This window comes from Coenobita brevimanus, chromosome 55 (genome assembly GCF_032717465.1).
Source record: "Coenobita brevimanus isolate Jiangsu-jjx chromosome 55, ASM3271746v2, whole genome shotgun sequence".
Classification (NCBI taxonomy): domain Eukaryota; kingdom Metazoa; phylum Arthropoda; class Malacostraca; order Decapoda; family Coenobitidae; genus Coenobita; species Coenobita brevimanus.
The window spans coordinates 57,320,796-57,334,976 of NC_137008.1; the positions used below are offsets into that span (position 1 = coordinate 57,320,796).

At 43.5% G+C, this 14,181-nt stretch overlaps 1 protein-coding gene across 1 annotated transcript in view; it reads left to right on the plus strand.

The window, feature by feature from the left end:
- Positions 1-2,548: 2,548 nt before the first annotated feature.
- Positions 2,549-14,181, plus strand: part of LOC145401235 (little elongation complex subunit 2-like) — a 66,669-nt gene continuing 55,036 nt past the window's right edge. Inside the window, exons 1-3 of the mRNA XM_080273555.1 lie at positions 2,549-2,661; positions 3,962-4,015; positions 8,604-8,784. Of these exons, the coding sequence (XP_080129681.1) occupies positions 3,975-4,015; positions 8,604-8,784 (222 nt within the window). The 5' untranslated portion in view covers positions 2,549-2,661; positions 3,962-3,974. The remainder of the gene's footprint in view (positions 2,662-3,961; positions 4,016-8,603; positions 8,785-14,181) is intronic.

Consider the following 14,181-nt stretch of genomic DNA (forward strand, 5'->3'; position numbering starts at 1 on the left):
AGCCTGAAAAAATTAAATCTGCACTCACTAGAGGCATGGAGTAAGGGAAAACTTGGGAAAAAAAATAAGGGAGATATTAGCAAGGCACTTCATGTGAGCATGCAGGATAGAAGTAATGGTTCCAAACTAAATAAATTCTCTTAGTAAGTAAATGGGCAGAAATTGGTTTGGCAATAGAGTAGAGGATGAATGGAATAGATTTTTCCACTTGACGTCACGGGTCATGTGACTTTTGTTTACTATCCCATACTGGACGGCAAATTGTCGAACGTCCAGAGAGAGAGAACTGCAGATTCCACAATGGTATTCCACTGTTGTGCTTTCGGCTGTAAGACATGGCAGAAAAGTGGAAGTGGGGTAAACTTCTGCCGGTTTCCAGCCAATGAGGAAAGGCAACAGAAGAGGATAGCTGCTGTGAAGAGGAAGAATTGGCAGCCAACGGCTGTCTACACCCGACTCATTATAGCAGGTATTTCATAACAGGTGAGCCACTCACACCCCCTCCAACCCCACACCCATCCCCCCCACCGCCACCTAACCACCTCACACCCTCCCAGCCCACCAACACCCCCCCACCACCCTCCCACTGCCATTCCAACTCCCCCACCGCCACCTCGACCCCCCCACCCCATCACTGTCCCCCACCACCCCATCACTGTCCCCCACCACCCCATCACTGTCCCCCACCACCCCTCACTCCTATCCTCCAACAACCCCCTACCCCCCACTTTCCAACACCACCACCCCCCACACCCCACGCCCCCAACTCCCCTCCACTAGCCCCCCAGACCCCATAATACCCCCACCACCACCACCCAATCCCCTTCCCCTCCACCCCCTACCCATCCCACCCCTTACCACCCATCCCACCCCTTACCACCCATCCCACCCCTTACCACCCATCCCCAACCCTCCCCCAAACCCTCATCCCCATCCCCAAACCAACCCTAATCCCCACCCACCCACCCACCGCCATTCAAACCCCTCACCCTCCCTCCATCTTCCCGCATTCCCACCCTCCACCCCCCACTCATTCATCAGCTACTCGATCCCCCTTTGGCTCCACGTCAATAATTTACTGATTACCAAGATGATTTGTACTGTATGTCCATTCCAGCTAGATACATTACCTTGAGGGATGCCCCGGTGAACTTTCACGGGATCACCAAATAGTGATAGAGATCGCCAAATCTGAGATCTGGTTTCGGTCTCCCGTACGTGAAAAGGGTGGATTTCTCCCTAGATAAGGTGTAAGTGTCCAGCCTCAAACACTATCTTGTTTCTGTACAGATCTTGGTGGCGTTGATCCAGATTACTGCATATATCAGACAGTTCAATCCCTGCCAGCCCTCTCTGGACAGTCATTACTGCGAGGAGTTTGCCATCTAATATGGAGTCGTAAACAACACCACGTGATTTCTGTGACGTCACTGGAAAAGGTCTATAGCTTAGAAAACAGCCTTGCAGTAAACATGAAGAAAAGTCAGTAGGCACGCTACTGTTCGACGTTAGAAAAATAGAGGAAATAAATGAAGGTATATTCATTCTGGAAGATTATGGAGGACACAAAGTAACAAAGAAATGAATAGCCCAAAAATAAAACCTAGAAAAGGCGACAGACGCGGACGTGTGAGAATGAAGACATACTAAGAGAACAAAAGAGAACTGATGAATGAAAAGGGTGATTCTTTACCAAACGGGCGCGGCGATTCCACCTACATTACAGAAAACTCACGATCTCAAGTTAAGTAATTTTGATATATAAGCAACACAGATAGTTAACTGTTCCACTTTGACTGCAAGAAGTGATTGGAAAAAGACAGGGATTTAATCTGCGAGCTAGGCAACTATGGCCATATAGCCCCGCTAGGTTGCAGGAGCGCGCTACCGCTCCTGGCACGGCAATCCCCCACTCGCGACTCTGATGCTCTACCACTTAACCACCGTGCCTCCTTGGAAAAAGACAAAATATACCTATTTTGCGGTACTTATGGAAGCGGCCCGGCAATGTTTACCGGCTATCTACCTGACTGGCCGCGTTCAGTCGACTTTGGAGTTTGGTCGCGTTGTTTACCAACCATAGCCCCGACTGGACGCGTTATATGACCAAACTTAGCCTAACCAAACCAAACCTAAGTCAAGTTAACTTCACTTGCTTTCGACAGCCAGCTTTCAAATTTAAAAATGCGCTTTAAGAACGTTTGTCGGCAGAATCTTTACGCATTCTAAATCCTCATTTATATCTTTCTGAAGTATCCCCAGCAGCTGTGATAATAGGAATAATAACAAGTACCCTGTGAAAGACTCTATTTCAGTAGAAATATGGAAAGGCCGCGTCCGATTGGTAAATAATTAAAAGGAAAGGTAAGAACTAAAGAAAACAAGCGAAAAACATAGTAAAGGGAAGGAAAAAACATGAGCACGACAGAATTTAAATGTTTTTAAAACAGCAGTAAACAACGAGACCGAAGAAGTCCAGGGAAGGGCTGAAGGACAGAAATTCGGAACACGCTTTCTGTGACGTGAACACTGAGCCGAAGTTGAACGACTGTGAATCAGCTGGTAGAATCAACACTGGCACACATGTCTCGAGTTTCTTGTAGTTATTTTTTATTTCAAGAGCAGTACATGTGTAATTGTAGTCCGACAACTAAGTTGTGGGTATGTAATCAGGGTAAACATACGCTTTAAGCGATGCTCCTTACCAAATCAATCCTTCCTGATGATCATTATATGGGTAAACATACAGTTTGTTTTAAGCAGCAGAAATACCGATTCACTTCTTTGCAATTGTGAATTTACAGATTGCCGGAGTTAGGTTTCACGGATTCAGTTTTTCGAAATGTGTAGGGAAGGCATTAGGTTAGGTTAGGATTAATCCGAAAGTAGAGTTGCTTGTGGGACTTTAAAGTATAACTGCCACTATACGTTTCGAAAAATATAATTCATGAAATCGAAATCGGGCAGTCCATAAAAATCATTGTGCTGTTCACTTCCTCTTCCAGAGTGTTTTCCTTTTTTTGTGATAGTCTTTTATGGTGGTAAATGATTGGTTATTGCTGATTTTGCTTTTTGTGTTAATTTTACTTGAATCAGTCATGTTTGTTTCTCAAGTGTAATGGCAGACTTCCTAAAACATAGTCAAATTAATAGAAATTATCATTGCAGCTGTGCTAGGCTAACCTTAAGAGGGCCGTACACTCAGAGGTGAGCCCGTCTGGTGGCCTGAAGAGGCTGGCCCGTTCAGGCAAACCTGGGCGTGTGTGGGTAGGGAACAGGCGCCTGCGCAGGCGGCCTCAACGGTTGTCCTGGGATCTGTCGCGGACAGATTTTCGTGGTCAGGTTCCGGTCAGGTTCAGGCAAACTGAGCGTGTGTGGGTACTGCAGGCCGTCAGGCGTCAGCTTTGTGTCAGTTGTGCGGGAGAATTTTAAATCCTCGTACAAACAACCTGTGGCAATAAACGTCAGTGTGGCTGTCAGTCTTTCATGTGACGAAATAGCATTCCTCTTACAGGTATCGTTCTTTATTATTGGGGAAACCAGTGATAACAGCTGCAGGTAGGAATCTTCATCCATCCTCAATTCTTTCGAGTCAGATGGGACAATTTACTCCTTCTCATCAACCAGTCTTTTGCCCACTTGGTCCGTTTTTTCCTCCTCTTTCTATTATTTGCAATATAGGCCATGGCAACAACCCTAGTAGCATACATAAGTTGCATCAGTATTTGCATACATGATATCTCAGTGTATGGAATGAGTAGAACATAAGGCACGGTACATTTTACAACATTATTTTTGTTTACTACTTAACGGTATGATCAACTGAATTGTACAGTAATATTGCAGTACCAATACCCTGGATTTGTGTAGCTGGATTTGTGAACTATGGTATGAACCAGTGACTACTTAGATGAATATAGTACAATGTACAGAGAGCTAATGATGTATAGAATTTTTTCAGACTTTGAGGCAGGATGGATCGCAGGAACACTACTTTCATATCAGGACTGTTCAGGTGAGTTTTGGCCTCATGTTGCCTATGTATTAAAACATGCTGAGATAATTATGATTTTACGGTAGTCCTTTGTTTTATAATGCCTCTCTTGTCTCGACAAACAGATACCTGTGTTGTTTCCAAATTCTCTTCTGAGTCTTTTTCTTGTAAGAAGGTTCAGTTATACCTCACCTGAGTCACTCCCTTGCTTCCAGGCTCGTCTACAGTATTGGCAAAAAACCTCGAGACCCGGCATTGAAAACATGAAAATTCTGCATAAAAGATCAACAAGACATGATTATATCAACCTTTTATCGACAGTTAATACTTAATCATAAGGCCATGGACTTTGATGACCTTCTTTATTCTGTATGGCATGCTTCTGGTGAGATTCTTGAAATATTGGGAGTCTAATGTAACCCATTGGGATTGCAGGGCTTCCATCAGGCATGGTACTGACAAGGTGTCCTTGTCCTCCAAATCATTCTTCAGTTTCACCCACACATTTTCAATTGGATTCAGATCCTGCTAATTACCTGGTTAGTTTACATTGCAAGTTTACGGTCTGCAAGCCATTTCATAGTTTTCTTTAACGTGTGACATGGAGGTGAATCTTGCATAAAAAAAAATTGCTCATGGTTTTCATAACAAGGGAGCAATTTTTCCTGTAGCACATGGATGTGGCGGTCTGAGTTCATTGTTGTGAGGGAGGAAGTACAGGCTCCTGTGTCCATTTAGACCAGTGAAGGAACTCCAAATCTTTACAGAATGTGTATGACCATCTTGGTGGTGTAGCGGGGGTTGTACCAGTCCACTTCTGCTGGCCATTTCACCCTACCTGGCTTGCTCCTGATGCATCTGAATGTGGATTCATCACTGAACATGACTTGTTCCCAGTTTTTAGGTGCCCAGTCTGTATATTGATGGACAAATTTTAGTCACTTGTGGCTCATCATGCGAATTATTATTGACTTAAGGGTAGCACTGCAGGATGGTAAGAGATCCTTCTGTAGCCAATGATGCATGGTCTGAGTGTAGATGTTCTTGAGCAGATTGGGGTTGTTTGTTTTAACTGAGTGGATATAATTGTGTGCTCCATCACTACCTCCCTCCTTTTTATTACATCTGCATGCAGCAGTGTCTTCCTAAGGCTACTAGGGATTGGCTTGTGGGCAGGAATATCATTTGGTGTTATCTTTGGGCAGCAGCAAGAAGGCGGCAAATGGTGGCTCTAGAGCGCCCTACACATGCCCATATATCCTTGATTGGAACATTCTATTCCCATAGAGTAAGAATACAGACCCTGTCTTCCTTGCTCAAATACTTGTTAGGCGTCCTGCAGTAAATAATGTATTTTGTGGCACAATATGGCTGATAAGTCCTAAATTATCAAGAAATGGAAAGATATGCAGTCATGCATGCCAACCTTTTGGACTGCTAGAGAGAAACTGAGCAAGTTTTGGAGCGTTGGATGTACTGCCATGCTCCTCTACCCTGCATGCAAAACATATGATCAGCTGCTAGCCAACCACATAGGGTACAAATGGCAGTAAACTCCCTCATGCAAAATGTTTTTGTTTCGGTTGCCTGGTCTCAAGGTGTTTTGTCGATACTGTAGACAGCTTCATGTCCAGTCTACTACTAGCTGCCTTCCCTCGCCAGAGCATTTCTCGACTCCCATCATCCACTCCTGTAGCCTTTCCTGTTTTGAGGGTTTTCACAGCTGAACATTACTAATCTCTTTCCACTCTCACTCTCTCTGCTCTAACCCTCCACTTAGCTGATTTCTTAGTATCCCATTTACTTCCTGTAGTGAGCATCTGGTTGAGATGGTCTTTCCATCCCTCCAGTACTGTACTTTCCATTAACACTGTACTTTGTATTCCCTTCATTGCTGTGGTGCCGCCACTTTCTTGTTGCTTTCTTTCTCTTTCCATATATATACAGTACAGTATATACATGTATGTATGTGTGTGTGTATATATATATAAACTGTAATTATTTTGATGAAAAGTTGTGTTACTTTACTTTAACGCATGACCTCTATCTTTGAAGAGATTAATGAAAGATTCATCTGTTCCCTCTAGTATGAAAAATCTCCCTGAAGTTAAAATGAAATACAGTATTCTGAAGATAGCACTATGAAGGTACAGAATAAACTAGAAACACTCAGAGATCACAAACCTCCTTCAGTGCCATTGTAGGATCCGGATCCAGATCCGCCCCCAAATTTAATCAATTCATTCTTGGCCCATGGCCCACCCTTCCACAAAATTTCATTGAAATCCATTGAAAACTTTTGGAGATATCATCTGGACAGACAGACAGAATGTAGGTGAATACATAATCTCCTCCAACTTCATTGATGGAGGTAAAGATGAATTCATGATGAAGAGGCTAATGCATATACACCCTCTGCAAATTGACTTAGGACCTACACACAGAATTGCTATGGGAGAGTTGTCTGTCTTTGCTTTGTGTTTCCACCTCTACCAAATGAATTTTTTCAGCAAGAAGTAACTGATGACACCTCTGGTGTTGGCGGGAGGTCGTGAAACACTCAGCACGTCAGTGCTTGCTCAGAAGCGAGAGTGGGAGTATGTGTTCCCATCGCTCCGAGCGTGCACCTCCCTCTTCTTTCGTATGCATTACTGGTTCACTCTCATCTTAAATGCCGGGACCAACTTGCTTAGCCCCGGGCTCCTGTGCTCCTCATGGGGTAACGTAGGATTGGATGATGGATGGATGGGTGGATTACTGGTTGCCCTGTTATTTTCCTAGAGTCGAGTTGTCATGCCTGGAAAGTGCTGCTCAAGGGATGAGAGAGTCTGTATCATTGCATGGAGGCAAGATAATGTCCCTATCAAGATGATTTGTGAATGTACTGGACGTGCAAAGTCAATCGTCATGAAGATTCTCGCTGCAGCACGTGGCCTACCACCTGATGTCGTACCAGAGCACAAGCATGGCGATGGAAAGAAGAGGACGACTTCCAGAGGTACAGATACGCTTCTGAAGAGGGAAGTAATCAAGAATCCTTGACTGACAGCAGCAGAATTGAAGAGAATGCATCCCTAGCTGTTACAAGACGTCTCGATTCAAACTATCCAACACCGCTTGCAGGAGGAGCTGGGTTTGCCAAGCCACACCGCAGCCAAGATACCGCTTCTCACTGATTGCAAGAAGAAGCAGCGCATTCAGTTTGCCAAGAAGTATGCATACTGGACATCGAATGAGTGGAGAAAAGTTATGTTTTCCAATGAAAGCACATTTCAAGTGTTCAAGGTGCGTTCTGCCAAGGTTCGTTGCCTTGCCTCCCGTAGTCGATATGACCCTGCTTACATGGTGCCAACTGTTAGCACCCACAATCAGTAATGGTATGGAGGTGTTTCTCATGTGAAATGGGAAGGGGAGACCTCTACTTTCTTCCTAAGAACTTGATGATGAATGGTGGCCAGTACATTTAAGTTCTGAAAGCTCATTTGTTAAACTTTTTTGCTATTCATGGGTGCGACTTTTTCATGCACGATTCAGCTCCATGTCACAAGTTAAGAAAGGTGACAAAATGGCTTAAGGATAATTGGAATGAGGTCCTCGACTGGCCTGGCAACAGTCCGGATCTAAATCTGATAGAAAACTGCTGGGCAAAGATGAAGAATATCTTGGCAGAGAAGAAGACACCAAGTCTGGACAACCTCAAGACTGAACTGACAGATGTTTAGTGCAAAGAAATGTCCTTAGATATACTTTAGAGATCTAAGTGATTCCCTGCCAAAACTCATCCAACTGGTCCTGAAAAAAAAGGGAAACATAATTTCATGTTAATGAATGGCATTTCATGAGCAAACATTGTGATATACTATGATTTCTGTGTTTTTTAATACCTTGTGGGGGGAGGTCTTAAGTCAGTTTGTGGTAGCTGTACAGTAATACCTCAGTTATCCGAGTGTCCATTACCCTGACCATCCATTATCGAGATGCTGTGACCTAGCTGTTCAGAACCATTATTTTCCATTTTTCCATTTTATTCAGACAAAATACTTGCATCCAGGTAGAATTTATGGCCACATGATCATTTTCACCTGGCTGGGCAGGTTTTTCATGTTTTATAGGGCCATGGTGATTGCTTGTCTGTGGTTGATGAGTCTTGTTGACCATGGTTAATGCTTGGCTGTGGTTTATAGGTCTGCCTGACCAGATAGAGGAGTGTAAAACACCATGAATAAATGTTGTACAATGTACTGCAGTGGCCTTTTACAGTGGCTTTCAGGGTTAGGGTATGTATAAGGGGGTGGCAAGGCAGAAGTCCATTATCCAGATAGATTCACCATCTGGATATGCCTTTGGCTCTGTTACATTGGATAATTGAGGGATTACTGTTCATATAGCAGATCTGAAAAGAGAGCTTTCTACAGCTTATAAGGTGGAAAGTTCTCCCTCATATGCTCCCCAGATTTCACACCCATACTAAAACACTGTGCTGTAGGTAGCAGAACATGCAAGTGAGATTTTCTTCAACTTAAAATTAACCATCCTTATTATAACTGGAAATGAAGCTGATTGCTTGTTAAGGAATGAAAGGTTTAACTAAAGTAAACATCTTCCTCAGATCTGCCTCGAAGTTTGTTCGTGTAGATGCAGACGATCCATTCATCAGCCCTGAGGTGCTTAAGAACTGCTCAAGTCTGTGTGCCACAGATGAGTCAGGTCTTCCAAATTATGTGCTCTCGGACCCAAATATAACGATAAATGATTACTTCACTGAGGATGTTTGGAGTAATTGCGAAAAGGTAATACCAGACATAAAAAATTTGTGTGAAATACTGTATACCAGAAGATCCACGTGAGTGGAGGTTTACTAATGAAATTTTTAAAAATGTAATTTTGTACAAATTTAAATGTGACTGATGTGATTGCAAAATTATTGTGGGATAAGTCTGCTGAGTTTTGAAGGAAAGGAGGGATGGAAATTAACCGTATTAGTAGGTAGCCTGTCAGGCTTGTAAGTAGTACTGATAACTAATAACTCATGAGATTTACAAGCCAGTAAGAATTTTTGGCATCTCGGCACCACAAATTTAGATTTAGCGGATAATGATGTTCAGTACAGTATTTCAGTTACTATTTCTTTGTTTTATTTTAATAAGGCTAATCTAAACATGAGTTATTTGGTGGAGCATGTAGAGTTGCATTGAGAGACAGACTGACAAATGAGGAAGTGAGGGAGCGTTGTGGTGTTGATGTAGATGTGATAGAAAGCGTTAGGAGACACACATTGATGTGGTTTTGCCATGTGGAGGGGATGGAGAGCAAGAGACTGACGAGGAGAATGTATGTGAGTGAGGTGGAGGAGGGGAGAGGGAGGGGGAGGCCAAGGATGAGATAGAGGGATGGAATGCAGAGGTATATGAGAGAGGAGGGTGTGAGCTGGGAGCAGGGCAGTGAAATGGCGGGGGACAGGGTAACATGGAGGTGATTTGTTTGTGGCCATCCCTTATGGGATTAGGGCATCTGGCAGTATATAGATAGATAAACATGAGCAACTTTACTGAATTGTCCATACCATGGCTAACTAATACAGTACTGTACTGTACTTGGAACTGCATCTATGACATTTATTAGAATAATATTTGGTTTACATGAGGTGGGTCTCACACAGAAGTGAAGCTTGGACATTGTTGGAAGGGCACAAGTCAAGAGTGAGAGCAGTGGAAATGAGTTATTTAAGAGGAGCCTGTGGAGTCACGTGGAGAGACAGGCTGATGAATGAGAATATAAAGGAGCGTTGTGGTGTGGATGTGGATGTGATAGGAAGCGTTATGAGGAACACACTGAGGTGGTTTGGCCATGTGGAGAGGATGGAGGGTGAAAGACTGACGAAGAGAGTGTATGTGAGTGAGGTGGAGGGGGGAAGAGGGAGGGGGAGGCCGAGGATGAGATGGAGGGATGGGGTGGAGAGGTATATGAGAGAGGGGGGTGTGAGTTGGGAGCAGGGCAGTGAAATGGCGGGGGACAGGGCGACTTGGAGGCGATTTGTTTGTGGCCACCCCAAACGGGATTGAGGCGTCTGGCAATAGATAGATAGATAGATATTTGGTCAGTCAGTGTACCATTTAGAGGTAAGAGCCTTTGCAGTATTGTCTGGTGTGTAACGTTGTGGCCTGTTTTGGCCTTCTTCAGGTATTAGTCATCTCTTGTCAGAACCCTGTCCATAGCCTGTACAGTACACTTGGACCTGCATATGGGAGTGGGAAGGGAAAGTGGGGTACAGCCAAGGGCAGTTGGGTAACTATGGCAACATATGTGAGCAAATGTTTGTGTGTGTGCTGTTTTGATGGTGGACGAACTTGGGCTGTCTGGACATTGCTACTCCTCACCCTACCCTAGGGTGTGAAAGGAGATCCGAATGATGATGATGATGATGATGGGAATGATAGTGATGATAAATATGGTAATAATGACAACAATAAAGATATTAATAATGGCATTTTGATTGACCAGTTTGTTATGTGTACTTGCTGCGTCATCAGAATAATATTTTTGAAACTGAAGGAAAAATGGATGCTGCTGTAGTGGCTGTAGTGAGATTAGCAGCAGTGACAAAGCTCATCATATGCTGACATACTGAATATGTCATGGTAGCTGAAAATGTTGCAATTTACATTTCTCATAAGCTGCCATTCAATTGCCGTGGTTTACATGAGGTGGGTCTCACACAGAAGGTTCCATCTATCAATCAATCTGTTGCGTTACTCGCATCCCCCCTTCATGTATATATCTCCACTCCATCTTGTCTTTGGTTTCACCCTCCTCATCTCCCCTTCCATCTCACTCACATACACTCTTCTATTAAGTCTCTCATTCTCTATCCTTTCCACATGGTCAAACCATCTCAAGAGTATTTCTCTCAATACTTTCACCCACATCTTCATCAACACCACAGTGTTCCTTTACTTCCTCATTTGTCCGACTCTCTCCACGTAACTTCACATGCTTCTCTCAAGTAAATTATTTCCACTGGTCTCACTCTTGCCTTTTGTCCTTTCAATAGGGTCCAAACTTCATTTTAATATGTTAGAGTGGTGATCACATTAGTGTTCAGCATTTTTTTTTTTTTTTTTTTTTTTTCCATGCTCAAATTCCAAATCATTATTGCTGCCTTCAGTTAACCAGCAACCTTTTTATCCTGCTGTACCATTTCAAGCACTTCCCCCTCAAAACTTCGGTCCTTATAGATCACATTACTTAAGTATTTGAATGCACTTTTCCTCACCCTCCTATCTCACCATGTATAGTCTGATTTCATATCTCTCAAAGCCCATAACTTTACTCCTATCAGGATTCACATAATGGTTATAAATTATATTTACCTTAAAAAATATTAGCACTTTTAATATGTAGTATAAGAACCTTATTGGTATGTGAATGCTGCACTAATTGATTCTTCTTATGTGTCATGCCCATAATAGTTACTTGCAATCTGGGCGGGTTTTTTGGACGTACCTACGGTGCTTGCAAGTGCTGTTAGAGAGCAAGTGATTGTTAATTTCCATTCCTGGGAAGAGAGCTTATCTATCTATTGCCAGATGTCTTTATCCCGTAATGGGTGGCCACAAACAAATTGCCTCCGTGTCGCTCTGTCCCCTGCCATTTCACTGCCCTGCTCCCAGCACACACACCCCTCTCTCATATATCTCTCCACTCCATCCCTCCACCTCATCCTTGGCCTCCCCCTCCCTCTCCTTCCCTCCACCTCACTGACATACACTTTCCTCATCAGTCTCTCACTCTCCATCTTCTCCACATGGCCAAACCACCTCAGGGTGTTTCTCCTAATGCATCCTGTCACAACCATATCCACACCACAGTGCTTCTTCACTTTCTTATTTGTCAGTCTGTCTCTAGAACCACACAAGCTCTTCTCAAATAACTTATTTCTGCTGCTCTCGCTCTTGACTTGTGTCCCTCCAACAAGGTCCAAGCTTCACTTCCATACATTAGAGTTGGTATCACAATACTGTCATGCAGTAACTTTTACACTTCCATGCTCACTTCCCTGTTTCTTATCATTGCTTTCAAAGAACCAACTACCTTTCTCCCCTGTTGTACCCTTTCAATCTCTTCACCCTCTAAACTTCCATCCTTACTCATCACACTTCTCAAGCACAGTAGGTACGCACAGAACGTGAGCTCACAGTACGCAAATCTCATTGTGTGCGAGGATGTATTTTTTATCGAATTTTAGTGTATTTTTTAATAGTACTGTACGCGAATTGCACTCGTAATAGGCGAAATGGGAGCGAAGAGTGGCCCAAATCCAGGGTTACCCTGAGACCCACGCAGAGCAGGAGACCACAGCAGAACTACCAGCACCACCAGTGATGGAGAGTGGAGACTTGTCACTGATGGAGATCAGCTGGGTACTGGGTGTCCTAGATAAATTCAAGGACATCGAATACTGTCAGTTGCGAGTGGAGGAAGTGATGACTTTGCAGGATAGAACCATCTGCAACTACACAGACAGGCACAACCAGGAGGTTAACAGAAGGAAGCAAACACTAATCACCCATTACCTGTGGCCTCAAGAAAGTGAGGAATCACTCCCTTCGACATCAGAAGAGCCATTTCCTGGGGAGGATCAAGAAGATGATGCAATGTCTGAGGTGTTAGAAATAGACTTTGAAGGGTTTACGAACGAAGTGAATGCATTAGCTAGTGAAAGTGTTGAAAGTGGTGGTGACGAGAGTGGTGAGGAAGGTGGTGTGGCAGATGGTGCAGGAGGTGCACCCTAGGTGCCTCACCCTGCCTTGGATCCCCTTCTTACGTCCATTAAGCCTGTTGTCCTCTTGGGTTAAGGTGAGCAGCCATATTTTTGTTGGTTTAGTTAAGCCATGTCCATGTTAAGGTGAGCAGCCATATTTTTGTTGGTTTAGTTAAGCCATATCCATGTTGATTTAGTAAAGCCATAATCTTGTTGGTTTACTTTATCTTAGGCAATATGTCTTAGATGGTTTCCCTGTACAGTACAATACTAGGTCTGAAAGGAGTCTCAAGGGTTATCGAAAGTAGGGGGGTGCCGCCCATATGTAATTTTTCCCATAAGTTTATGTATTCACAGTACGCAAATTCACTAGTAAGCAACCTCCTCTGCCGCCCATAAACTCGTATGCTGTGTGTATCTACTGTACTTAAATGCACTCACATTTGCCACTTCCTTCTCCTCCAACCTCATTGTATATTTAGTGACTTCATTTCTCTCAGAGGCCATGGCTTTACTCTTCCCTACATTTTACCTTTAGATTTCATTTCTTATACACATTCCCAAACTCATTCACCAAGCCTTGCAGCTCCCCTTTGTCTTCACTTAACAACACAGTATCATCTGCAGACAAGAGTACAGAGTGTTTCCACACACTGCCCTCTCCCATTAGGGCCACTCCAACATCCACTGTCCTACTCTATATCTCTTCTGTAACACCATCCATATACAGGTTGACCAACCATGGAGATCACATGCCTGTTTCAATCCAACCTTCATATACAAAATTTGCTCAATTCAGTGTCCACATGCACTGCAGCCTTAGCACCCTCACACATACTCTTTACAGCATTCAGCAACTTCCAATTAACTCCATATATTCTTAATACTTTCCACAATCCTTGTCTATCCACCCTGTCATATGCTTTCTCCAAATCCATGAAGGCTTCATACAACTTCTTTTCCTTCTCTAGAAAGTTTTCCATTAAAGACCAAAGAATGAATATCTGATCTGCACAGCCTCTTCCCTTCCTAAAACCTCCCTCTTCTCCAACGAATTCCTCTGTTATGTCCCTAACTCATACACTAAGTATCCTACCATATGCTTGTCCTTTTACACAAGACAAATGCCCCTGTGATTACCACACACTTCTTTTTCCCCCTATTCCTTTGTACAGGGGAATGATTATACCTGACTTCCAATCCTCTGGGACCTTACCTTCCTCCCAGGCCAATCTGCACATCTTCCACATTCATTCTACTACTATCTCTCCCCCATGCTTCCCTCTGGGAAAAGTATTTGGAACAATAATGGTTTAGGAGTGGTAGGGGGTATTTGGATTGAATATTGCATTAAGATGTACTGGGAAAGGCACGTTAGAATGACTACGATTTTTTTTTGGCATTTATTGATTCGAACAAAGTTTAT